The sequence below is a fragment of the Salvelinus fontinalis genome, chromosome 29 (genome assembly GCF_029448725.1).
Source record: "Salvelinus fontinalis isolate EN_2023a chromosome 29, ASM2944872v1, whole genome shotgun sequence".
In the NCBI taxonomy this organism is placed as follows: domain Eukaryota; kingdom Metazoa; phylum Chordata; class Actinopteri; order Salmoniformes; family Salmonidae; genus Salvelinus; species Salvelinus fontinalis.
In genome coordinates this window covers 27,768,908-27,796,027 of record NC_074693.1, presented here as the reverse complement: position 1 = coordinate 27,796,027, position 27,120 = coordinate 27,768,908, and the positions used below count along the sequence as shown (strand labels likewise).

Genomic DNA, 27,120 nt, shown 5'->3' with positions numbered 1-27,120 from the left:
ACCCCTAGAGGGAACCATTGTGACAGCAAGGCAAGTACTACATCATCAAGGACATTCACACTTGGCTCGCACTCCACACCATGATTCAACCACCAGTGGGCTTCGGTATGCTACACACACATTCAGAGACGCGAGCGCAGACACACACACACACACACACACACACACAGATGCAAAATCATTGCCACACATACACACGGAGGGAGGGTAAGTGTCAACCCCCTCCTGTGCTGGTTAGTGTGAGTCCTCTGGGTTGTGAAGGTTGGACTATGGAGGAGGAGCAGAGGTGTGTATCTGTGGAACTCAAGGTCACTGACAAAGTGAAGTGGAGGAGAAGTGGAAACGTGCACACAGACTTCACCCTTTCTCACTGTCTCCCTCCCCCTCTACCCTTTGACTGTCTCCCTCCCCCTCTATCTTCTGACTATCTCCCTTCCCCTCTCTACCCTCTGACTCTCCCTCCCCCTCTCTACCCTCTGACTCTCCCTCCCCCTCTCTACCCTCTGACTGTCTCCCTCCCCCTCTCCCTTCTGACTGTCTCTCTACCCCTCTGTCTGTTTCTGTCTGTCTCTCTCTGCGCTCTCTCTTGCTGTCTGTCTCTCTATCGGGCTCCCTCTTGCTGTTTGTCTCTCTGTCGGGCGCTCTCTTGCTGTCTGTCTCTCTGTCGGGCTCTCTCTTGCTGTCGGGCTCTCTCTTGCTCTTTGTCTCTCTGTCGGGCTCCCTCTTGCTGTTTGTCTCTCTGTCGGGCTCCCTCTTGCTGTTTGTCTCTCTGTCGGGCTCCCTCTTGCTGTTTGTCTCTCTGTCGGGCTCCCTCTTGCTGTTTGTCTCTCTGTCGGGCTCCCTCTTGCTGTTTGTCTCGCTGTCGGGCTCCCTCTTGCTGTTTGTCTCTCTGTCGGGCTCCCTCTTGCTGTTTGTCTCGCTGTCGGGCTCTCTCTTGCTGTCGGGCTCTCTCTTGCTGTTTGTCTCTCTGTCGGGCTCTCTCTTGCTGTCTGTCTCTCTGTCGGGCTCTCTCTTGCTGTCTGTCTGTCGGGCTCTCTCTTGCTGTCGGGCTCTCTCTTGCTGTCTGTCTCTCTGTCGGGCTCTCTCTTGCTGTCTGTCTGTCGGGCTCTCTCTTGCTGTCTGTCTCTGTCGGGCTCTCTCTTGCTGTCTGTCTCTCTGTCGGGCTCTCTCTTGCTGTCTGTCTCTCTGTCGGGCTCTCTCTTGCTGTCTGTCTCTCTGTCGGGCTCTCTCTTGCTGTTTGTCTCTCTGTCGGGCTCTCTCTTGCTGTTTGTCTCTCTGTCGGGCTCTCTCTTGCTGTCTGTCTCTCTGTCGGGCTCTCTCTTGCTGTCTGTCTCTCTGTCGGGCTCTCTCTTGCTGTCTGTCTCTCTCTTGCTGTCTGTCTCTCTCTTGCTGTCTGTCTCTCTGTCGGGCTCTCTCTTGCTGTTTGTCTCTCTGTCGGGCTCTCTGTCTCTCTGTCTGTTGTTATTAGCTGGTGTAATGTCAGTAGTAAATCTTAGTCCCAGGGAGAGGAGATATAAGGCTGATTTCATCATCACAGCCAGTTGAAGTGCATTACAGCTCACCTCTACTTACGTGTGTGTCCATTGTCTAGGTTTTTAAAGGGGGATTTATGAGCTGTTTGTGAGGTAGAGGCGTCAGTGAGAATGACTTCAAGGTGAATCTGTCTGTGTGTCAGCTGTCGTGTCTCATCACTGATGCAGGCTAACTAGTGTGTGTGTGTGTGTGTGTGTGTGTGTGTGTGTGTGTGTGTGTCTCATCACTGATGCAGGCTGACTAGTGTGTGTGTGTGTGTGTGTGTCTCATCACTGATGCAGGCTGACTAGTGTGTGTGTGTGTGTGTGTGTGTGTCTCTCATCACTGATGCAGGCTGACTAGTGTGTGTGTGTGTGTGTGTCTCATCACTGATGCAGGCTGACTAGTGTGTGTGTGTGTGTGTGTCTCATCACTGATGCAGGCTGACTAGTGTGTGTGTGTGTGTCTCATCACTGATGCAGGCAGACTAGTGTGTGTGTCTCATCACTGATGCAGGCTGACTAGTGTGTGTGTGTGTGTCTCATCACTGATGCAGGCTGACTAGTGTGTGTGTGTGTCTCATCACTGATGCAGGCTGACTAGTGTGTGTGTGTGTGTGTCTCATCACTGATGCAGGCTGACTAGTGTGTGTGTGTGTGTGTGTCTCATCACTGATGCAGGCTGACTAGTGTGTGTGTGTGTGTGTGTGTGTGTGTGTGTGTGTGTGTGTGTGTGCGTGTCTCATCACTGATGCAGGCTGACTAGTGTGTGTGCGTGTCTCATCACTGATGCAGGCTGACTAGTGTGTGTGTGTGTGCGTGTCTCATCACTGATGCAGGCTGACTAGTGTGTGTGTGTGTGCGTGTCTCATCACTGATGCAGGCTGACTAGTGTGTGTGCGTGTCTCATCACTGATGCAGGCTGACTAGTGTGTGTGTGTGTGCGTGTCTCATCACTGATGCAGGCTGACTAGTGTGTGTGTGTGTGTGTGCGTGTCTCATCACTGATGCAGGCTGACTAGTGTGTGTGTGTGTGTGTGCGTCATCACTGCCGACCTTCACGGCCAGGAGAATAGAGAGGTCAGAACGGCCCCGGAAGAATAACACACACACACACACTTTCAGAGAATAACACACTCACTCTCTCTCTCTCCCTTTCTCTCCCTCTAACACTCACACGGTCACTCTCACAGAGCATTATATAGTTGTATCCACTAGTGCCACGGTGTTCTTTACCGTTGCTGTATATATTATTATAGAAACAGTACCGTGGTGTGGCCAGTAGAGGTCACTCATACTCCACGCATCATCATTACATGGGTGACACGTTTCTACTTCAACACATGGACCACTATATACACTACATGACCAAAAGTATGTGGACACCTGCTCGTCGAACATCTCATTTCAACATCATGGGCATTAATATGGAGTTGGTCCCCCCTTTGCTGACATATCAGCCTCCACTCTTCTGGGAAGGCATTCATCTAGATGTTGGAACATTGCTGCAGGGACTTGCTTCCATTCAGCGTACAAGAGCATTAGTGAGGTTGGGCACTGATGTTGGGGCGTTTTAGGCCTGGCTCGGTGTCGGCGTTCCGATTCCTCCCAAACGTGTCCAATGGGGTTGAGGTCAGGACTCTGTGCAGGCCAGCCAAGTTCTTCCACACCGATCTCGACAAACCATTTCTGTATGGACCTATGCTTTGTGCACGGGGGCATTGTCATGCTGAACAGGAAAGGGCCTCCCCAAACTGTTGCCCCAAAGTTGGAAGCACAGAATCGTCTAGAATGTCATTGTATGCTGTAGCGTTAAGATTTCCCTTCACTGGAACTAAGGGGCCTAGTCAGAACCATGAAAAACAGCCCAAGACCTTTATTCCTCCTCCACCAAACTTTACAGTTGGCACTATGCATTGGGGCTGGTAGCGTTCTGCTGGCATCCGCCAAACCCAGATTACTCTGTCGGACTGCCAGATGGTGAAGCGTGATTCATCACTCCAGAGAACGTGTTTCCACTGCTCCAATGGCGGTGAGCTTTACACCACTCCAGCCGACGCTTGGCATTGCGCATGGCTTGTGTGCAGCTGCTCGACCATGGAAACCCATTTCATGAAGTTCCCGACGAACAGTTCTTGTGCTGATGTTGCTTCCAGAGGCAGTTTGGAACTCGGTAGTGAGTGTTGAAACTGAGGACAGACGATTTTTACACGCTTCAGCACTCGGCGTTCCCGTTCTTCACAATAACAGCGCTAACAGTTGACCGAGGCAGAAATGTGACCGACTGACTTGTTGGAAAGGTGGTATCCTATGATTGTACCATGTTGGAAGTCACTGAGCTCTTCAGTACGGGCCGTTCTTCTGCCAATGTTTCTCTCTATGAAGATTGCATGGCGGTGTGCTCGATTTCATACACCTATCAGCAACAAGTGTGGCTGAAATAGGCGAATCCTCTAATTTGAAGGGGTGTCCACATACTTTTGTATATCTAGTGTAAGATTAGAAAGTAATGAAGTGTAACACTTGACAAATGTTTGTGTGATTTGAAGGAGATCTTGTAAGGTTATGTACATGTAAGGACAACATAATGGTTAATTAAATGACTGCTGCGTTGTGAGACTGACATTTGGTTGGAGGTGGTTTGAAGGGGTCTAATTTAGTCTGTTTCCGAGCACAGAGGCATAAACAAGTAATTTTCTGCTCACAAAGCTTTTAGTATGCTTTTGGGTTTTTTAAGACTTGTTAGCTAAATTATTTGGAGAAATACATTTATCTGCCTGTAAATATCCAATATGCCTAATATTTCAACTATATATAACTTCATTGTTTAGGCTTTTTCCAAAGATTAATAATTTCCCAGAATGACTTTTAGTCAGGTGACATTACCATCCCATCACGTAACAATCAGGCAAGCTTAACTATGGTGGAAATGACAAATATCTCTCTCCCTCATTTTCTTATTTATTTTTTTATGTGTTATTTATTTTGTAATTTGTACATCCTTTATAAGTTGATATATCTGTCATTTATGTCAGTGGAGTAATACTTACATGCAGGTACACTGTTCAGACACCAGGGGTGCGCAAGTGAGCACAGTTGTAGCCCTTCCCCTAATCCCTCCTCTCCAGCCTGGCCCTCCCACATCCTGCCCCCCTCCCTGCCCCACCCAGCCATCTGGTGCTTGGCTCCACACACACACTGCCAGGAATCCATTTCCCTGCTTCCTTTCAGAAAGAAAAACAGGATGAATGGGCTCTTTCAGTCCGAGGTTACCGTGGAAACCCCCTATTCTTTCTCTCTTTAAAACACACACACACACACACCGGGGCATAATGTGGACATTTCAACTTTAAAGGGACCAAGTCTACGTCAGCTGTTGTGCTGTCCTTCTGTTAAGTTCAGACAAAGACCTCAGGCTTCTCTTACCCCCCTCTTTCCCCTCTCTCTCCTCTTTCCCTTTAAACTTTCAGTTAGCTTCAAACTTTTAGAGAGAACTTAACTTAATTAAGAAAGCATGAGGCTTCCTGTCTGAGCATATTGAATTAAGGTTGTGAAGTTGAAGAGTGTAAACCAGAACAAAATGGATTGTGTGTATGGTAGAAGCGCAAGAATGTGAGGAGCCTTTGTCCAAACGTTACTCCTGAAACTTGAAACCCTCTCGTCTTCTAGCTGGGCAGAAAGTCAGGGTGGAGGAATGTTGTATGGAAAACATTTGTGTTGAAGTTATATAAAGATGAGTGCAGTTCTCCCAGCTGGCCAGTAGAGGTGTGTCATGAGGCACTTTTTCCTCCATAAGTACGCAATGGGCTCTGTCATCTGTACGCTTTCAGAGTAAAAAAAATGATTACCACTCCCTGCATAATGAGAGAGGAAAATAGAGGACAGAAAATGTAGCTTTTCTCTGAGAAGTGTGTAGTGTAGCTCGGCTACTAGACAGATCAAACTGGGTTTAGAATAGAAATGCAAGTTGGATACAAGCTTTCTTTCTCTCTGCCGTTGGTTCTTTCCTGCTCCCTACTTTGTGTCTTTCTGTTTCCACACTGTGTCTTTTCTCATTCCAAGCCAGCGAGCCGTCACCACCTCACACAGATTTTAGCCTTTTAAGGAGTGAGGGAGAGCGAGGGAGGAGGATGAGGGGGGGTGAAGGACAGACTCAGGTCTGGTGACTGATAAACAGTCTCCTCTTTGTACAGACGGAGAGACGGACGGACACACACATTGACACGCAGACTACTCCATGACTTGACACCACTCGTCCTTCCTCTTCTCCTTAATCCTCCTCTCCTTCCTTCCTTTCCTTCCTTCCTTCCTTCTCTCGTTTGATAAGCAGCAGGAGATAGATTTGTAATGTTACAGTAGCTGAACAATTTTGAGGAGACATAAGAGCATGTGTACACACACACACACACACACACACACACACACACACACACACACACACACACACACACACACACACACACACACACACACACTCCTCTCAGTGCCAGACAGCTGTTGGAGAGGCAGGGGGCTGTGGTGGGGGTAACCAGGGTGAGGCAGGGGGCTGTGGTGGGGGTAACCAGGGTGAGGCAGGGGGCTGTGGTGGGGGTGAGTAGGGGGAAATCAGGGGTCCCCTTTGTGCCGGTGGGGAAAAATAGAACTACAGCATGTACTATATTGTGTGTTTGACGTGTACGTGTTTGTTAATGGACCTTCCAAGTGTATGTGTGTGTTTTCCCTCTGTCATGGCTCCTCATCTGGGTGTAATGTGAGTGCTGTGTTCTCAGTAGCCAGTAGGGGTGCCATTGTACCATAAATGACAGGAGTGGTGTGTGAGCACCCATTTTAACCCTGAGTCTAGGACCTGTTTAACCCTGAGCCTAGGACCTGGTTAACCCTGAGCCTAGGACCTGGTTAACCCTGAGCCTAGGACCTGTTTAACCCTGAGCCTAGGACCTGTTTAACCCTGAGCCTAGGACCTGGGTTAACCCTGAGCCTAGGACCTGTTTAACCCTGAGCCTAGGACCTGTTTAACCCTGAGCCTAGGACCTGTTTAACCCTGAGCCTAGGACCTGTTTAACCCTGAGCCTAGGACCTGTTTAACCCTGAGCCTAGGACCTGTTTAACCCTGAGCCTAGGACCTGTTTAACCCTGAGCCTAGGACCTGGGTTAACCCTGAGCCTAGGACCTGTTTAACCCTGAGCCTAGGACCTGTTTAACCCTGAGCCTAGGTCCTGTTTAACCCTGAGCCTAGGACCTGTTTAACCCTGAGCCTGGGACCTGTTTAACCCTGAGCCTGGGACCTGTTTAACCCTGAGCCTGGGACCTGTTTAACCCTGAGCCTGGGACCTGTTTAACCCTGAGCCTGGGACCTGTTTAACCCTGAGCCTAGGACCTGTTTAACCCTGAGCCTAGGACCTGTTTAACCCTGAGCCTAGGACCTGTTTAACCCTGAGCCTAGGACCTGTTTAACCCTGAGCCTAGGACCTGTTTAACCCTGAGCCTAGGACCTGTTTAACCCTGAGCCTAGGACCTGGGTTAACCCTGAGCCTAGGACCTGGGTTAACCCTGAGCCTAGGACCTGTTTAACCCTGAGCCTAGGACCTGTTTAACCCTGAGCCTAGGACCTGTTTAACCCTGAGCCTAGGACCTGTTTAACCCTGAGCCTAGGACCTGTTTAACCCTGAGCCTAGGACCTGTTTAACCCTGAGCCTAGGACCTGTTTAACCCTGAGCCTAGGACCTGTTTAACCCTGAGCCTAGGACCTGTTTAACCCTGAGCCTAGGACCTGTTTAACCCTGAGCCTAGGACCTGTTTAACCCTGAGCCTAGGACCTGTTTAACCCTGAGCCTAGGACCTGTTTAACCCTGAGCCTAGGACCTGTTTAACCCTGAGCCTAGGACCTGTTTAACCCTGAGCCTAGGACCTGTTTAACCCTGAGCCTAGGACCCGTTTAACCCTGAGCCTAGGACCCGTTTAACCCTGAGCCTAGGACCCGTTTAACCCTGAGCCTAGGACCCGTTTAACCCTGAGCCTAGGACCTGGGTTAACCCTGAGCCTAGGACCCGTTTAACCCTGAGCCTGGGACCCGTTTAACCCTGAGCCTGGGACCCGTTTAACCCTGAGCCTGGGACCCGTTTAACCCTGAGCCTGGGACCCGTTTAACCCTGAGCCTAGGACCCGTTTAACCCTGAGCCTAGGACCCGTTTAACCCTGAGCCTAGGACCTGTTTAACCCTGAGCCTAGGACCTGTTTAACCCTGAGCCTAGGACCTGTTTAACCCTGAGCCTAGGACCTGTTTAACCCTGAGCCTAGGACCTGTTTAACCCTGAGCCTAGGACCTGTTTAACCCTGAGCCTAGGACCTGTTTAACCCTGAGCCTAGGACCCGTTTAACCCTGAGCCTAGGACCCGTTTAACCCTGAGCCTAGGACCCGTTTAACCCTGAGCCTAGGACCCGTTTAACCCTGAGCCTAGGACCCGTTTAACCCTGAGCCTAGGACCTGGGTTAACCCTGAGCCTAGGACCTGGGTTAACCCTGAGCCTAGGACCTGTTTAACCCTGAGCCTAGGACCTGTTTAACCCTGAGCCTAGGTCCTGTTTAACCCTGAGCCTAGGTCCTGTTTAACCCTGAGCCTAGGTCCTGTTTAACCCTGAGCCTAGGACCTGATTAACCCTGAGTCTAGGACCCGATTAACCCTGAGTCTAGGACCCGTTTAACCCTGAGTCTAGCACCCGTTTAACCCTGAGTCTAGCACCCGTTTAACCCTGAGTCTAGCACCCGTTTAACCCTGAGTCTAGCACCCGATTAACCCTGAGTCTAGCACCCGATTAACCCTGAGCCTAGCACCCGATTAACCCTGAGCCTAGCACCCGATTAACCCTGAGCCTAGGACCCGATTAACCCTGAGCCTAGGACCCGATTAACCCTGAGCCTAGGACCCGATTAACCCTGAGCCTAGGACCCGTTTAACCCTGAGCCTAGGTCCCGTTTAACCCTGAGCCTAGGACCCGTTTAACCCTCAGCCTAGGACCCGTTTAACCCTCAGCCTAGGACCCGTTTAACCCTCTCTCTGTCTCTTGTCTCTCTCTCTTTGTCTCTCTCTCAATTCAATTCAATTCAAGGGGCTTTATTGGCATGGGAAACATGTGTTAACATTGCCAAAGCAAGTGAGGTAGACAATACACAAAAGTGAAACAAACAAAATGAATTAACAGTAAACATTACACATACAGAAGTTTCAAAACAATAAAGACATTACAAGTGTCATATTAAATATATACAGTGTTGTAACAATGTACAACAATGTCTCTCTGTCTGTGTGTCTCTCTCTCTGTCTGTGTGTCTCTCTCTCTGTCTGTGTGTCTCTCTCTCTGTCTGTGTGTCTCTCTGTAGTTAAGAAGGACCAGGAGGGAGTGGAGGAGAAGAAGATGACTAAGAAGGTGAAGGAGCTGAAGGTGTTGGACTCCAAGTCCTCCCAGAACCTCTGTAAGTGTCTAAACACTTCCCCTGATCTGACCGACTCTCAGGGTTCCAATGCAGCAAGCAGTCAGTCCAGTAATGATTCCTGACTGTTGTTGCTGCTTGTTTCAGCTGAGGGGGGTATGTGATGGGCTGAGGGTGGTATGTGATGGGCCGAGGGGGGTATGTGATGGGCCGAGGGGGGTATGTGATGGGCCGAGGGGGGTATGTGATGGGCCGAGGGGGGTATGTGATGGGCCGAGGGGGGTATGTGATGGGCCGAGGGGGGTATGTGATGGGCCGAGGGGGGTATGTGATGGGCCGAGGGGGATGGCTGCACGTGTTAGGTGATGGGCTGTGTGTGTTTCAGCCATCTTCCTGGGCTCGTTCCGTATGCCCTACGAGGAGATTAAGAACGTCATCCTGGAGATCAACGAGAAGCTGCTTTCTGAGTCCATGGTGCAGGTACAGACCAGAGTGTCTGTCTGTGTGTCTGTCTGTGTGTGTGCACAGACCAGAGTGTCTGTCTGTGTGTCTGTGTGTGTGTGTGTGCCTGTCTGTGTGCCTGTCTCTGTGTGTCTGTCTCTCTCTGTCTGTGTGTGTGTGTGTGTGTGTCTGTCTCTGCCGGTGTGTGTCTGTGTGGCTGTCTGTGTGTCTGTCGCTGTGTCTGTCTGTGTGTCTGTCTCTCTCTGTATGTGTGTCTGTCTCTCTGTCTGTCTGTCTGTCTCTCTGTCTCTCTCTGTCTGTCTGTCTGTCTCGCTGTCTGTCTCGCTGTCTGTCTCGCTGTCTGTCTCGCTGTCTGTCTCTCTGTCTGTCTCTCTGTCTGTCTCTCTCTTTCTCTGTCTGTCTCTCTGTCTGTCTCTCTGTCTGTCTCTCTGTCTGTCTCTCTGTCTGGCTGTGTGTCTGTCTTTGGCTGTGTGTCTGTCTTTGGCTGTGTGTCTGTCTTTGGCTGTGTGTCTGTCTCTGGCTGTGTGTCTGTCTCTGGCTGTGTGTCTGTCTCTGGCTGTGTGTCTGTCTCTGGCTGTGTGTCTGTGTAGGGTAATGCAAATGTTTTGTCAAATGTTGTATTCATCCTGAATGTAAATAAATGTTCTGTGTGTGTGTAGAATCTGATCAAGCAGTTGCCGGAACAGGAGACGCTGAATGTTCTGGGGGAGATGAAGGATGAGTATGAAGACCTGGCAGAGGCCGAGCAGTTTGGAGTGGTGGTGAGAACTCACACACATGCTGTTGTCTGACTTAACCACTAAGAGCTGGAGAGAACCACGTGGCTGACTGGAAAATGAAGCACTACATAGCTCTGATTGGTCTGAATAAACCACAGTGTAAGACATGACCTGAATAAACCACAGTGTAAGACATGACCTGAATAAACCACAGTGTAAGACATGACCTGAATAAACCACAGTGTAAGACATGACCTGAATAAACCACAGTGTTAGACGTGGCCTGTATAAACCACAGTGTTAGACATGGCCTGTATAAACCACAGTGTTAGACATGGCCTGAATAAACCACAGTGTTAGACATGGCCTGTATAAACCACAGTGTTAGACATGGCCTGTATAAACCACAGTGTTAGACATGGCCTGTATAAACCACAGTGTTAGACATGACCTGAATAAACCACAGTGTTAGACATGACCTGAATAAACCACAGTGTTAGACATGGCCTGTATAAACCACAGTGTTAGACATGGCCTGTATAAACCACAGTGTTAGACATGACCTGAATAAACCACAGCGTTAGACATGACCTGAATAAACCACAGCGTTAGACATGACCTGAATAAACCACAGTGTTAGACATGACCTGAATAAACCACAGTGTTAGACGTGGCCTGAATAAACCACAGTGTTAGACGTGGCCTGAGTAAACCACAGTGTTACACATGGCCTGAATAAACCACAGTGTTAGACATGACCTGAATAAACCACAGTGTTAGACATGGCCTGAATTAACCCTACTGAGCCTACTCAACACAACCAGGAATATGATCCTGCCCATCCCACTTTAAAGGAAACATCATGTATAAAGGCTTTATAGAGCATTCATAAGTACAAAAAGCTGTCATAAGCACTTAAACGATGCTTCACAAACCATCTATAACACACCCCTTGTATCTGCCATGGTCCCCTCTCTCCTCCCCTCTTCCCTCTCTCCTCCCCAACCCTCCCATCTTCCTTCTCTCCTCCCCAAACCTCCCCTCTTCCCTCTCTCCTCCCCAACTCTCCCTTCTTCCCTCTCCAACCCTCCCCTCTTCCCTCTCTCCTCCCTCTCTCCAACCCTCCCCTCTTCCCTCTCTCCTCCCTCTCTCCTCCCATCTTCCCTCTCTCCTCCCCTCTTCCCTCTCTCCTCCCCAACCCTCCCCTCTTCCCTCTCTCCTCCCCAACCCTCCCCTCTTCCCTCTCTCCTCCCTCTCTCCTCCCATCTTCCCTCTCTCCTCCCCTCTTCCCTCTCTCCTCCCCAACCCTCCCCTCTTCCCTCTCTCCTCCCCAACCCTCCCCTCTTCCCTCTCTCCTCCCCAACTCTCCCCTCTTCCCTCTCCAACCCTCCCCTCTTCCCTCTCTCCAACCCTCCCCTCTTCCCTCTCTCCTCCCTCTCTCCAACCCTCCCCTCTTCCCTCTCCAACCCTCCCCTCTTCCCTCTCTCCTCCCTCTCTCCAACCCTCCCATCTTCCCTCTCTCCTCCCTCTCTCCAACCCTCCCATCTTCCCTCTCTCCTCCCCTCTTCCCTCTCTCCTCCCCAACTCTCCCCTCTTCCCTCTCTCCTCCCCAACCCTCCCCTCTTCCCTCTCTCACCTCCCCTCTCTCCCCCTCAGATGTCGACAGTGAAGCGTCTGAAGCCTCGGCTGACGGCCATCTTGTTCCGGCTGCAGTTTGAGGAGCAGCTGAACAACATCAAGCCGGACGTGGTGTCCGTGACGGCGGCCTGCGAGGAGCTGAGGAAGAGCACCACCTTCTCCCAGCTGCTGCAGATCATCCTGCTGGTGGGCAACTACATGAACGCCGGTTCCCGCAACGCCAAGGCCTTTGGATTCAGCATCAGCTACCTCTGCAAGGTAAGAGACACGTCATGGCTCTACAGTGCTACCATTTTACTGGCTTATTACAACAAATAGATTTGTATGAATTTTAATTTAGGAGCACCAGAGGATTGTTGCAGTGATCACTTCACTGTACCGCGGCCCCTGAGTGCAATGGACAATACACACAGAGCGCAGATTCATCACCGTCATGCTTGCACCATTACTACGAAGAAAATGGCTTGTTACCGCAAATATTGTTCATTGTGCTCCTAAATTTCTGTGTGCTCCTAAATTTCTGTGTGCTCCTAAATTTGTCAATTTAGGCACACGTGCGCCTTGTAAAAAATGGTCAACGTAGAGCGCTGCATGTACATAACCACGTACACAGAGACACACACACACCTGACACACTCTCATATCTACAGACAGTGTGTGGAACACGGTAAACATTTATGTAATAAACCAAGGCTGCATGAAAGGTTTTTAAAAGGGGTGTACTTTAGAATCTGCCCTCTGTCCAATCAGCTGCGGGACACCAAGACAACTGACCTGAAGCAGACTCTCCTGCACTTCCTGGTTGACGTGTGTCAGGAGCAGTACCCCGACGTCCTGATGTTCCCCGATGAACTCGTTCACGTAGAGAAGGCCAGCCGAGGTAACCACGGACTCCACCTAACACCTACCCTCAGAACTAAACACTAGTACCAATACTCTCACACACTTGTTTCCTCTCCTCATCCGTGTTTCCTTTGATGACACACTGACCTGTCCCCTCTATCCCCTGTCTCAGTGTCGGCTGAGACCCTGCAGAAGACCCTGGTGCAGATGGGCTGTGTGTTGAAGACTCTGGAAAAGGATCTGGAGACCTTTCCTCCTCCACAGAGTGACAGGGACATGTTTGTGGAGAAAATGACTATATCCTTTACTACTGCAAATCACTGACAATCAAACTTAGTTTGATCCTTTTGATCTCCTCTGGACCAATCAAACTTAGTTCGATCCTTTTGACCTCCTCTGGTCCAATCAAACTTAGTTTGATCCTTTTGACCTCCTCTAGACCAATCAAACTTTATGTAAGGTGTCGTTTCAAAGGATCTCTACACGTCTTACGAATTACAATCTAGACAGGAAATATTCTGTCATTTCCTGTACGCCTTTCCATGCTGAAAGCTGAATGTGTGTTTGTTTATGAATGTGTGTTTGAGCATCTATGATGAGTGTGTATGCTTGTGTGGTGGTGTGTGTAGTTCTGTGTGCTGGGGGTGGTGTGTATAGCTCTGTGTGGTGGTGGTGGTGGTGGTGGTGGTGTGTATAGCTCTGTATGGTGGTGGTGGTGGTGTGTATAGCTCTGTGTGGTGGTGGTGTTTATAGCTCTGTGTGGTGGTGTGTGTGTGTGTGTAGCTCTGTGTGGTGGTGGTGTGTATAGCTCTGTGTGGTGGTGGCGGTGGTGTGTATAGCTCTGTGTGGTGGTGGTGTGTATAGCTCTGTGTGGTGGTGGTCTGTATAGCTCTGTGTGGTGGTGGTGGTGTGTATAGCTCTGTGTGGTGGTGGTGGTGGTGTGTAGAGCTCTGTGTGGTGGTGGTGTGTAGAGCTCTGTGTGGTGGTGGTGTGTAGAGCTCTGTGTGGTGGTGGTGTGTAGAGCTCTGTGTGGTGGTGGTGTGTAGAGCTCTGTGTGGTGGTGGTGTGTAGAGCTCTGTGTGGTGGTGGTGTGTAGAGCTCTGTGTGGTGGTGGTGGTGTGTAGAGCTCTGTGTGGTGGTGGTGGTGTGTAGAGCTCTGTGTGGTGGTGGTGGTGTGTAGAGCTCTGTGTGGTGGTGGTGGTGTGTAGAGCTCTGTGTGGTGGTGGTGGTGTGTAGAGCTCTGTGTGGTGGTGGTGGTGTGTAGAGCTCTGTGTGGTGGTGGTGGTGGTGTGTATAGCTCTGTATGGTGGTGGTGGTGGTGTGTATAGCTCTGTGTGGTGGTGGTGTTTATAGCTCTGTGTGGTGGTGTGTGTGTGTGTGTAGCTCTGTGTGGTGGTGGTGTGTATAGCTCTGTGTGGTGGTGGTGTGTGTGTGTAGCTCTGTGTGGTGGTGGCGGTGGTGTGTATAGCTCTGTGTGGTGGTGGTGTGTATAGCTCTGTGTGGTGGTGGTCTGTATAGCTCTGTGTGGTGGTGGTGGTGTGTATAGCTCTGTGTGGTGGTGGTGGTGGTGTGTAGAGCTCTGTGTGGTGGTGGTGTGTAGAGCTCTGTGTGGTGGTGGTGTGTAGAGCTCTGTGTGGTGGTGGTGTGTAGAGCTCTGTGTGGTGGTGGTGTGTAGAGCTCTGTGTGGTGGTGGTGTGTAGAGCTCTGTGTGGTGGTGGTGGTGTGTAGAGCTCTGTGTGGTGGTGGTGGTGTGTAGAGCTCTGTGTGGTGGTGGTGGTGTGTAGAGCTCTGTGTGGTGGTGGTGGTGTGTAGAGCTCTGTGTGGTGGTGGTGGTGTGTAGAGCTCTGTGTGGTGGTGGTGGTGTGTAGAGCTCTGTGTGGTGGTGGTGGTGTGTAGAGCTCTGTGTGGTGGTGGTGGTGTGTAGAGCTCTGTGTGGTGGTGGTGTGTGTGTGTGTGTGTGTAGCTCTGTGTGCTGGGGGTGGTGTGTATAGCTCTGTGTGGTGGTGGTGGTGTGTAGAGATCTGTGTGGTGGTGGTGTGTATAGCTCTGTGTGGTGGTGCTGGGGTGGTGTGTATAGCTCTGTGTGGTGGTGGTGGTGTGTTTAGCTCTGTGTGGTGGTGGTGTGTGTAGCTCTGTGTGGTGGTGTGTATAGCTCTGTGTGGTGGTGGTGTGTGTAGCTCTGTGTGCTTGGGGTGGTGTGTATAGCTCTGTGTGGTGGTGGTGGTGTGTATAGCTCTGTGTGGTGGTGGTGTTTATAGCTCTGTGTGGTGGTGCTGGGGGTGGTGTGTATAGCTCTGTGTGGTGGTGTGTATAGCTCTGTGTGGTGGTGTGTGTAGCTCTGTGTGGTGGTGGTGGTGTGTATAGCTCTGTGTGGTGGTGGTGGTGGTGTGTGTGTAGCTCTGTGTGGTGGTGGTGGTGGTGTGTGTAGCTCTGTGTGGTGGTGGTGGTGGTGGTGGTGGTGTGTATAGCTCTGTGTGGTGGTGGTGGTGTGTATAGCTCTGTGTGGTGGTGGTGGTGTGTATAGCTCTGTGTGGTGGTGTGTGTGTAGCTCTGTGTGGTGGTGGTGGTGTGTGTAGCTCTGTGTGGTGGTGTGTGGTGGTGGTGTGTGTGTATAGCTCTGTGTGGTGGTGGTGTGTGTGTATAGCTCTGTGTGGTGGTGGTGTGTGTGTATAGCTCTGTGTGTTGGTGGTGTGTGTGTATAGCTCTGTGTGGTGGTGGTGGTGTGTATAGCTCTGTGTGGTGGTAGTGTGTGTGTAGCTCTGTGTGGTGGTGGTGGTGTGTGTAGCTCTGTGTGGTGGTGGTGGTGTGTGTGTGTGTGTAGCTCTGTGTGGTGGTGGTGTGTAGCTCTGTGTGGTGGTGGTGTGTAGCTCTGTGTGGTGGTGGTGGTGTGTATAGCTCTGTGTGGTGGTGGTGGTGTGTATAGCTCTGTGTGGGGGTGGTGTGTAGCTCTGTGTGGTGGTGGTGTGTAGCTCTGTGTGGGGGTGGTGTGTAGCTCTGTGTGGTGGTGGTGTGTAGCTCTGTGTGGGGGTGGTGTGTAGCTCTGTGTGGTGGTGGTGTGTAGCTCTGTGTGGTGGTGGTGTGTAGCTCTGTGTGGTGGTGGTGTGTGTGTAGCTCTGTGTGGGGGTGGTGTGTAGCTCTGTGTGGTGGTGGTGTGTAGCTCTGTGTGGGGGTGGTGTGTAGCTCTGTGTGGTGGTGGTGTGTAGCTCTGTGTGGGGGTGGTGTGTAGCTCTGTGTGGTGGTGGTGTGTAGCTCTGTGTGGTGGTGGTGTGTAGCTCTGTGTGGTGGTGGTGTGTGTGTAGCTCTGTGTGGTGGTGGTGTGTGTGTAGCTCTGTGTGGTGGTGGTGTGTATAGCTCTGTGTGGTGTGTGTGTAGCTCTGTGTGGTGGTGGTGTGTGTAGCTCTGTGTGGTGTTGGTGGTGTGTAGCTCTGTGTGGTGGTGGTGGGTGTGTAGCTCTGTGTGGTGGTGGTGGTGGTGTGTAGCTCTGTGTGGTGGTGGTGTGTGTGTAGCTCTGTGTGGTGGTGGTGTGTGTGTAGCTCTGTGTGGTGGTGGTGTGTGTGTGTAGCTCTGTGTGGTGGTGGTGTGTGTGTGTAGCTCTGTGTGGTGGTGGTGTGTGTGTAGCTCTGTGTGGTGGTGGTGTGTGTAGCTCTGTGTGGTGGTGGTGGTGTGTGTAGCTCTGTGTGGTGGTGGTGGTGTGTGTAGCTCTGTGTGGTGGTGGTGTGTGTGTGTAGCTCTGTGTGGTGGTGGTGTGTGTGTGTAGCTCTGTGTGGTGGTGGTGTGTGTGTAGCTCTGTGTGGTGGTGGTGTGTGTAGCTCTGTGTGGTGGTGGTGGTGTGTGTAGCTCTGTGTGGTGGTGGTGTGTATAGCTCTGTGTGGTGGTGGTGGTGTGTGTAGCTCTGTGTGGTGGTGGTGGTGTGTGTAGCTCTGTGTGGTGGTGGTGGTGTGTGTAGCTCTGTGTGGTGGTGGTGTGTGTAGCTCTGTGTGGTGGTGGTGGTGTGTGTAGCTCTGTGTGGTGGTGGTGGTGTGTATAGCTCTGTGTGGTGGGGGTGGTGTGTGTGTGTGTGTAGCTCTGTGTGGTGGTGTTGGTGGTGTGTATAGCTCTGTGTGGTGGTGTGTATAGCTCTGTGTGGTGGGGGTGGTGTGTGTGTGTGTAGCTCTGTGTGGTGGTGGTGGTGTGTGTAGCTCTGTGTGGTGGTGGTGGTGTGTGTGTGTATAGCTCTGTGTGGTGGTGGTGTGTGTGTAGCTCTGTGTGGTGGTGGTGTGTATAGCTCTGTGTGGTGGTGTGTGTAGCTCTGTGTGGTGGTGGTGGTGTGTGTAGCTCTGTGTGGTGGTGGTGGTGTGTAGAGCTCTGTGTGGTGGTGGTGTGTGTAGCTCTGTGTGGTGGTGGTGGTGTGTGTAGCTCTGTGTGGTGGTGGTGGTGTGTGTAGCTCTGTGTGGTGGTGGTGGTGTGTGTAGCTCTGTGTGGTGGTGGTGGTGTGTATAGCTCTGTGTGGTGGTGGTGGTGTGTATAGCTCTGTGTGGTGGTGGTGTGTATAGCTCTGTGTGGTGGTGGTGGTGGTGTGTGTAGCTCTGTGTGGTGGTGGTGGTGTGTATAGCTCTGTGTGGTGGTGGTGTGTAGAGCTCTGTGTGGTGGTGGTGTGTAGAGCTCTGTGTGGTGGTGGTGGTGTGTGTAGCTCTGTGTGGTGGTGGTGGTGTGTGTAGCTCTGTGTGGTGGTGGTGGTGTGTGTAGCTCTGTGTGTTGGTGGTGGTGTGTGTAGCTCTGTGTGTTGGTGGTGGTGTGTGTAGCTCTGTGTGGTGGTGTGTATAGCTCTGTGTGGTGGTGGTGGTGTGTATAGCTCTGTGTGGTGGTGGTGGTGTGTATAGCTCTGTGTTGCCAGGCTGTGTACTCCTTAATACTGTTCCTCACACCTTTGTGGCCAGTGCCAGAGAGCAACATGAGAAGTTGGAAATGATGCATAATAACATGGAGAAGCAGTACTCTGACCTGGGGAACTACTTTGTGTTCGACCCTCGCAAGATTTCTGTGGAAGAGTTCTTCGGTGACCTCAACAACTTCAAGAACATGTTCCAGGTGAGTTTGAGCATTGGCAACTGGAAGGTAGAAAACAATGTGCTCCCACCTCATTAGACACAAGTTCATGATAAACACATTTTCTCTTCTGTCTGTCTAAATGGCATTTACTGTGTTAGTGGGAAGGTACAGTCTACAGGTATTCCTTATCACTTAGTGCCATGTAGTACTAGGTAATGCCAGGTAGTTCTGTTAGTATCTGTTAGTATCAGGTAGTATTAGTAGCATATTGTATCAGGTAGTTCATTTAATATTAGTATCAGGTAGTATTAGTATCAGGTAGTAGTAGTACCAGGTAAATAATGTTGCATCAGTTAGTACCAGGTAATTCAGTTAGTATCAGGTAGTACCAGGTAAATAATGTTGCATCAGTTAGTACCAGGTAGGACCAGGTAAATAATGTTGCATCAGTTAGTACCAGGTAATTCAGTTAGTACCAGGTAGTACCAGGTAAATAATGTTGCATCAGGTAGTACCAGGTAATTCAGTTAGTATCAGGTAGTACCAGGTAAATAATGTTGCATCAGTTAGTACCAGGTAGTACCAGGTAAATAATGTTGCATCAGTTAGTACCAGGTAGTACCAGGTAAATAATGTTGCATCAGGTAGTACCAGGTAATTCAGTTAGTATCAGGTAGTACCAGGTAATTCAGTTAGTACCAGGTAGTACCAGGTAAATAATGTTGCATCAGTTAGTACCAGGTAGTACCAGGTAAATAATGTTGCATCAGTTAGTATCAGGTAATTCAGTTAGTATCAGGTAGTACCAGGTAAATAATGTTGCATCAGTTAGTATCAGGTAATTCAGTTAGTATCAGGTAGTACCAGGTAAATAATGTTGCATCAGTTAGTACCAGGTAGTACCAGGTAAATAATGTTGCATCAGTTAGTACCAGGTAGTACCAGGTAAATAATGTTGCATCAGTTAGTACCAGGTAGGACCAGGTAAATAATGTTGCATCAGTTAGTACCAGGTAATTCAGTTAGTACCAGGTAGTACCAGGTAAATAATGTTGCATCAGTTAGTACCAGGTAGTACCAGGTAAATAATGTTGCATCAGTTAGTACCAGGTAATTCAGTTAGTATCAGTTAGTATCAGGTAATTCAGTTAGTATCAGGTAGTACCAGGTAAATAATGTTGCATCAGTTAGTATCAGGTAGTACCAGGTAAATAATGTTGCATCAGTTAGTACCAGGTAGTACCAGGTAAATAATGTTGCATCAGTTAGTACCAGGTAGGACCAGGTAAATAATGTTGCATCAGTTAGTATCAGGTAATTCAGTTAGTATCAGTTAGTATCAGGTAATTCAGTTAGTATCAGGTAGTATCAGGTAATTCAGTTAGTATCAGGTAGTACCAGGTAAATAATGTTGCATCAGTTAGTATCAGGTAGTACCAGGTAAATAATGTTGCATCAGTTAGTACCAGGTAGTACCAGGTAAATAATGTTGCATCAGTTAGTACCAGGTAGTACCAGTTAAATAATGTTGCATCAGTTAGTACCAGGTAATTCAGTTAGTACCAGGTAGTACCAGGTAAATAATGTTGCATCAGTTAGTATCAGGTAGTACCAGGTAAATAATGTTGCATCAGTTAGTACCAGGTAGTACCAGGTAAATAATGTTGCATCAGTTAGTACCAGGTAGTACCAGTTAAATAATGTTGCATCAGTTAGTACCAGGTAATTCAGTTAGTATCAGGTAGTACCAGGTAAATAATGTTGCAACAGTTAGTACCAGGTAGTACCAGGTAAATAATGTTGCATCAGTTAGTACCAGGTAGTACCAGTTAAATAATGTTGCATCAGTTAGTACCAGGTAGTACCAGGTAAATAATGTTGCATCAGTTAGTACCAGGTAGTACCAGTTAAATAATGTTGCATCAATTAGTACCAGGTAATTCAGTTAGTATCAGGTAGTACCAGGTAAATAATGTTGCAACAGTTAGTACCAGGTAGTACCAGGTAAATAATGTTGCATCAGTTAGTACCAGGTAGTACCAGGTAAATAATGTTGCATCAGTTAGTACCAGGTAATTCAGTTAGTATCAGGTAGTACCAGGTAATTCAGTTAGTACCAGGTAGTACCAGGTAAATAATGTTGCATCAGTTAGTACCAGGTAATTCAGTTAGTATCAGGTAGTACCAGGTAATTCAGTTAGTACCAGGTAGTACCAGGTAAATAATGTTGCATCAGTTAGTACCAGGTAATTCAGTTAGTACCAGGTAGTACCAGGTAATTCAGTTAGTATCAGGTAGTACCAGGTAAATAATGTTGCATCAGTTAGTACCAGGTAGTACCAGGTAATTCAGTTAGTACCAGGTAGTACCAGGTAAATAATGTTGCATCAGTTAGTACCAGGTAGTACCAGGTAAATAATGTTGCATCAGTTAGTACCAGGTAATTCAGTTAGTATCAGGTAGTATCAGGTGAACAGGCAGTGGCTCGGGTGGTTGATGTCCTTGATGATCTTTTTGGCTTTCCTGTGACATCGGGTGCTGTAGGTATCCTGGAGGGTGGGTAGTTTGCCCCCGGTGATGCGTTGCAGACCGCAGCACCCTCTGGAGAGCCTTGCGGTTTCGGGCGGTGCAGTTGCCGTACCTGGTGGTGATATGGCCCGACAGGATGCTCCCGATTGTTCATCTGTAAAAGTTTGTGTTTTTGGTGACAAGACAAATTTCTTCAGAATCCTGAGGTTGAAGAGGCGCAGTTGCGCCTTCTTCACATTTTACATTTACATTTTAGTCATTTAGCAGACGCTCTTATCCAGAGCGACTTACAGTAGAGTGCATACATTTTATCACATTTTTTTTTTACATACTGAGACAAGGATATCCCTACCGGCCAAACCCTCCCTAACCCGGACGACGCTATGCCAATTGTGCGTCGCCCCACGGACCTCCCGGTTGCGGCCGGCTGCGACAGAGCCTGGGCGCGAACCCAGCCCAGCCTGGGCGCGAACCCAGAGACTCTGGTGGCGCAGCTAGCACTGCAATGCAGTGCCCTAGACCACTGCGCCACACGGGAGGTTCACCACACTGTCTTTGTGGGTGGACCATTTCAGTTTGTCGTTGATGTGTACAACGAGGAACTTAAAACTTTCCACGTTTTCCACTACTGTCCCGTCGATGTGGATAGGGGGGTGCGCCATCTGCTGTTTCCTGAAGTCCACGATCATCTCCTTTGCTTTGCTTGCTCCTTTGCTCCGTCTAGGCCAGAAGCCTTGCGAGGGTTAACACGTTTAAATGTTTTACTCACGTTGGCTGCGGTGAAAGAGATCCCGCAGGTTTTAGTAGCGGACCGTGTCAGTATTGTTCTCAAAGCGAGCACAGTTGTTGTTTAGTTGGTCTGGGAGCAAGACGTCGGTGTCCGCGACAGGGCTGGTTTTCTTTTTGTAATCCGTAATTGACTGTAACTACCAGGAAGTTCAGTTAGTACAAGGTAGTTCAGTTAGTAGCAGGTAATACTAAGTAGTATCAGTTAGTATTAGTATTCGGTAGTGTTATTATTAGGTAGTATCAGTTAGTATTAGTATCAGGTAGTGTTATTACCAGGTAGTGTTAGTATCAGGTAGTGTTATTACCAGATACTATCAGTTAGTATTTGTATCAGGTAGTGTTATTACCAGGTAGTATCAGTTAGTACCAGGTGTAGTATTAGTACCGGGTAGTGGTATTACCAGGTACTATAAGTTAGTATTAGTATCAGGTGGTATTATTACCAGTTAGTATTAGTGTCGGGTAGTGTTATTACCAGGTAGTACCAGTTAGTATTAGTACCAGGTGGTGTTATTACCAGGTAGTATCAGTTAGTATTAGTACCAGGTTGTGTTATTACCAGGTACTACCATTAGTATTAGTATCAGGTAGTGTTATTACCAGATACTATCAGTTAGTATTAGTGCCGGGTGGTGTTATTACCAGGTACTCCCATTAGTATTAGTACCAGGTAGTGTTATTATAAAGTAGTATTAGTATCAGGTAGTGTTATTAACAGGTAGTATCAGTTAGTTCAGTTAGTATTAGTACCAGGTAGTGTTATTACCAGGTAGTATCAGTTAGTATTAGTACCAGGTAGTATCAGTTAGTACCAGGTCGTTCAGTTAGTATTAGTATCAGGTATTATCAGTTAGTATTAGTACCAGGTAGTGTTATTACCAGGGTGTATCAGTTAGTATTAGTACCAGGTGTGTCTGTTTGTAATAGTATCAGGTAGTATCCGTTAGTATCAGGTAGTGTTATTGCCAGGTAGTATCAGTTAGTATTAGTTTCAGGTAGTATCAGTTAGTATTAGTACCAGGTAATGTTATTACCAGGTAGTATCAGTTAGTATTAGTACCCGGTAGTGTTATTACCAGGTCGTATCAGTTAGTATTAGTATCAGGTCCTATCAGGTAGTGTTATTACCAGGTAGTATCAGTTAGTACCAGGTAGTTCAGTTAGTATTAGTATCTATTAGTATTAGTACAAGGTGGTGTTATTATCAGGTATTATTAGTACCAGGTAGTATTATTACCAGGTAGTATCAGTTAGTATTAGTATAAGGTAGTGTTATTACCAGGTACTATCAGTTTGTATTAGTACCAGGTAGTGTTATTACCAGGTGGTATCATTTAGTATTAGTACCAGGTAGTATTATTACCAGGTAGTATCAGGTAGTATTATTATAAGGTAGTGTTATTACCATGTAGTATCAGTTAGTATTAGTACCAGGTAGTGTTATTACCAGCTACTATCAGTTAGTATCAGGTAGTCTTATTACCAGGTACTGTCAGTTAGTATTAGTACCAGGCAGTATCAGTTAGTATCAGTTAGTACCAGGTCGTTCAGTTAGTATCAGGTATTATCAGTTAGTGTTTGTATCGGGTAGTGGTATTACCAGGTACTATCAGTCAGTATTAGTACCAGTTAATGTTATTACCAGGTAGTATCAGTTAGTAGTAGTACCAGGTAGTGTCTGTTAGTATTAGTATCAGGTAGTATCCGTTAGTATCAGGTAGTGTTATTACCAGGTAGTATCAGTTAGTATTAGTTTCAGGTAGTATCAGTTCGTATTAGTACCAGGTAATGTTATTATCAGGTAGTATCAGTTAGTATTAGTACCAGGTAGTGTTATTACCAGGTCGTATCAGTTAGTATTAGTATCAGGTACGATCAGTATTAGTATCAGGTAGTGTTGTTACCAGGTAGTATCAGTTAGTACCAGGTACTTCAGTTAGTATTAGTATCTGTTAGTATTAGTACCAGGTAGTACCAGTTAGTATTAGTATCAGGTGGGGTTATTATCAGTTAGTATCAGGTAGTGTTATTACCAAGGAGTATCAGTTAGTATTAGTTTCAGGTAGTATCCGTTAGTATTAGTACCAGGTAATGTTATTCCCGGGTAGTATCAGTTAGTATTAGTACCCGGTAGTGTTAACAGGTCGTATCAGTTAGTATTAGTATCAGGTCCTATCAGTTAGTATTAGTATCAGGTAGTGTTATTACCAGGTAGTATCAGTTAGTACCAGGTAGTTCAGTTAGTATTAGTATCTGTTAGTATTAGTACCAGGTAGTGTTATTACCAGGTTGTATCAGTTAGTATTATTATCAGGTGGTGTTATTACCAGGTAGTATTAGTACCAGGTAGTGTTATTATCAGGTATTATTAGTATCATGTAGTGTTATTACCAGGTGGTATCAGTTAGTATCAGGTAGTGTTATTACCCTGTAGTATCAGTTAGTAACAGGTAGTTCAGTTAGTTTTAGTATCGGGTAGTGTTATTCCAAGGAACAATCAGTTAGTATTAGTACCAGGTAGTGTTATTACCAGGTACTATCAGTTAGTATCAGGTAGTGTTATTACCAGGTACTATCAGTTAGTATCAGGTAATGTTATTACCAGGTACTATCAGTTAGTATTAGTACCAGGCAGTATCAGTTAGTATTAGTATCAGTTAGTACCAGGTCGTTCAGTTAGTATTAGTATCAGGTATTATCAGTTAGTGTTTGTATCAGGTAGTGGTATTACCAGGTACTATCAGTTAGTATTAGTACCAGTTAATGTTATTACCAGGTAGTATCAGTTAGTAGTAGTACCAGGTAGTGTCTGTTAGTATTAGTATCAGGTAGTATCCGTTAGTATTAGTATCAGGTAGTATCCGTTAGTATCAGGTAGTGTTATTACCGGGTAGTATCAGTTAGTATTAGTTTCAGGTAGTATCAGTTCGTATTAGTGCCAGGTAATGTTATTATCAGGTAGTATCAGTTAGTATTAGTACCAGGTAGTGTTATTACCAGGTCGTATCAGTTAGTATCGGGTACTATCAGTATTAGTATCAGGTAGTGTTATTTACCAGGTAGTATCAGTTAGTACCAGGTACTTCAGTTAGTATTAGTATCTGTTAGTATTAGTACCAGATAGTACCAGTTAGTATTAGTATCAGGTGGTGTTATTATCAGTTAGTATTAGTATCAGGTAGTGTTATTACCAGATAGTACCAGTTAGTATTAGTATCAGGTGGTGTTATTATCAGGTATTATTAGTGCCATGTAGTGTTATTACCAGGTACTATCAGTTAGTATTAGTACCAGGTAGTGTTATTACCAGGTCGTATAAGTTAGTATTAGTGTCGGGTAGTGTTTTTACCAGGTACTATCAGTTAGTATTAGTACCAGGTAGTGTTATTACCAGGTTGTATCAGTTAGTATTAGCATCAGTTAGTACCAGGTAGTATCAGTTGGTATTAGTATCAGGTTGTATCAGTTAGTATTAGTACCAGGTCATATCAGTACCAGGTAGTATCAGTTGGTATTAGTATCAGTTGGTATTAGTACCAGGTTGTATCAGTTAGTAACAGGTAGTATCCGTTAGTATTAGTATCAGTTAGTATTAGTACCAGGTACTATCAGTTAGTATTAGTACCGGTTAGTGTTATTACCAGGTAGTATCAGTTAGTATTACTATCAGGTAGTATTAGTACCGGTTAGTGTTATTACCAGGTAGTATCAGTTAGTATTACTATCAGTTTGTATTAGTATCAGGTAGTGTTATTACCAGGTTTTATCAGGTAGTATTAGTACCAGGTAGTGTTATTACCAGGTAGTATCAGCTAGTATTAGTACCAGGTAATGTTATTACCAGGTAGTATCAGCTAGTATTAGTACCAGGTAATGTTATTACCAGGTAGTGTCAGTTAGTATTAGTACCAGGTAGTGTTATTATAAGGTAGTGTCAGTACCAGGTAGTGTTATTACCAGGTAGTGTTAGTACCAGGTGGTGTTATTACCAGGTAGTATCAGTTAGTATTAGTACCAGGTAGTGTTATTACCAGGTAGTATCAGTTAGTATTAGTACCAGGTAGTATCAGTTAGTACCAGGTCGTTCAGTTAGTATTAGTACCAGGTAGTGTCAGTTAGTATTAGTACCAGGTAGTGTTATTACCAGGTACTTTCAGTTAGTATTAGTACCAGGTAGTGTTATTACCAGGTAGTATCAGTTAGTATTAGTACCAGGTAGTATCAGTTAGTACCAGGTTGTTCAGTTAGTATTAGTATCAGGTATTATCAGTTAGTATTAGTACCAGGTAGTGTTATTACCAGGTAGTATTAGTACCAGGTGGTGTTATTACCAAGTTTTATCAGGTAGTATTTGTACCAGGTAGTGTTATTACCAGGTACTATCAGTTTGTATTAGTACCAGGTAGTTTTATTATAAGGTAGTGTTATTACCAGGTAGTATCAGTTCGGATTAGTACCAGGTAGTGTTATTACCAGGTAGTGTTATTACCAGGTAGTGTCAGTTAGTATTAGTACCATGTAGTGTTATTATAAAGTAGTATTAGTACCAGGTAGTGTCAGTCAGTATTAGTACCAGGTAGTGTTATTATAAGGTAGTATTAGTACCAGGTAGTGTTAGTTAGTATTAGTACCATGTAGTGTTATTATAAGGTAGTATTAGTACCAGGTAGTGTCAGTCAGTATTAGTACCAGGTAGTGTTATTATAAGGTAGTATTAGTACCAGGTAGTGTTATTATAAGTTAGTACCAGGTGGTGTTATTATAAGGTAGTATTAGTACCAGGTAGTGTTAGTTAGTATTAGTACCATGTAGTGTTATTATAAGGTAGTATTAGTACCAGGTAGTGTTATTATAAGGTAGTATTAGTACCAGGTAGTGTTATTATAAGTTAGTACCAGGTGGTGTTATTATAAGGTAGTATTAGTACCAGGTAGTGTTAGTTAGTATTAGTACCATGTAGTGTTATTATAAGGTAGTATTAGTACCAGGTAGTGTTAGTTAGTATTAGTACCAGGTAGTGTTATTATAAGGTAGTATTAGTACCACGATGTGTCAGTCAGTATTAGTACCAGGTAGTGTTATTATAAGGTAGTATTAGTACCAGGTAGTGTTATTATAAGGTAGTATTAGTACCAGGTGGTGTTATTATAAGGTAGTATTAGTACCAGGTAGTGTTATTATAAGTTAGTACCAGGTGGTGTTATTATAAGGTAGTATTAGTACCAGGTAGTGTTAGTTAGTATTAGTACCATGTAGTGTTATTATAAGGTAGTATTAGTACCAGGTAGTGTTAGTTAGTATTAGTACCAGGTAGTGTTATTATAAGGTAGTATTAGTACCAGGTAGTGTTAGTTAGTATTAGTACCAGGTAGTGTTATTATAAGGTAGTATTAGTACCAGGTAGTGTCAGTCAGTATTAGTACCAGGTAGTGTTATTATAAGGTAGTATTAGTACCAGGTAGTGTCAGTCAGTATTAGTACCAGGTAGTGTTATTATAAGTTAGTACCAGGTGGTGTTATTACCAGGTAGTATTTGTACCGGGTGGTGTTATTACCAGGTAAGTATTAGTACAGAGAGAAGGAAGGGAACACAAGGGAGACTAAAGATATTTACCCCTGATGCTTTCCACGTGTTGCTAGTGTTGACCAAGTGTTCGTAATGGCAGACGTGGTGTGTTTATCTCATTTGAACTGTTTAACCGTGATTTTGGTTTATTAAGAGGATTCCTTGATCTTACAGATGCTGCTTATCTTGTTTTGCTGCCTATCTTGTTTTTCTGGCTCTTGTTGGCCAACTATTGTTTCTCAGTCACACACACACACTTTCTTGTACACACACACACTCACTCACTCACATACGCACACATCCACTCACACACACATGCACTCTCATACACACACACCCGTCTCTGATGTCTCTGTCCATGTCCCCTCAGCAAGCGGTGAAGGAGAATGCGAAGAGGAGGGAGTCAGAGGAGAAGATCAGGAGAGCCAAGCTGGCCAAGGAGAAGGCTGACAGAGAGAAGGAGGAGAAACAGAAGAGAAGCCAACAACTGGACCTCAACGCAGGTCAGAGTGTCTGTGGGAGAGGAGTGGGTCAGAGTGTCTGTGGGAGAGGAGTGGGTCAGAGTGTCTGTGGGAGAGGAGTGGGTCAGAGTGTCTGTGGGAGAGGA

The 27,120-nt window shown here is 46.7% G+C and overlaps 1 protein-coding gene across 1 annotated transcript in view; it reads left to right on the top strand.

Moving 5' to 3' along the window:
* The window catches only part of LOC129827767 (protein diaphanous homolog 1-like), a 177,541-nt gene that overhangs the window by 123,784 nt on the left and 26,637 nt on the right, over nucleotides 1-27,120 (top strand). Inside the window, exons 15-22 of the mRNA XM_055888929.1 lie at nucleotides 8,889-8,981; nucleotides 9,325-9,419; nucleotides 10,061-10,162; nucleotides 11,777-12,016; nucleotides 12,509-12,638; nucleotides 12,774-12,899; nucleotides 17,505-17,668; nucleotides 26,884-27,016. Coding sequence (XP_055744904.1) covers nucleotides 8,889-8,981; nucleotides 9,325-9,419; nucleotides 10,061-10,162; nucleotides 11,777-12,016; nucleotides 12,509-12,638; nucleotides 12,774-12,899; nucleotides 17,505-17,668; nucleotides 26,884-27,016 — 1,083 coding nt within the window. The remainder of the gene's footprint in view (nucleotides 1-8,888; nucleotides 8,982-9,324; nucleotides 9,420-10,060; nucleotides 10,163-11,776; nucleotides 12,017-12,508; nucleotides 12,639-12,773; nucleotides 12,900-17,504; nucleotides 17,669-26,883; nucleotides 27,017-27,120) is intronic.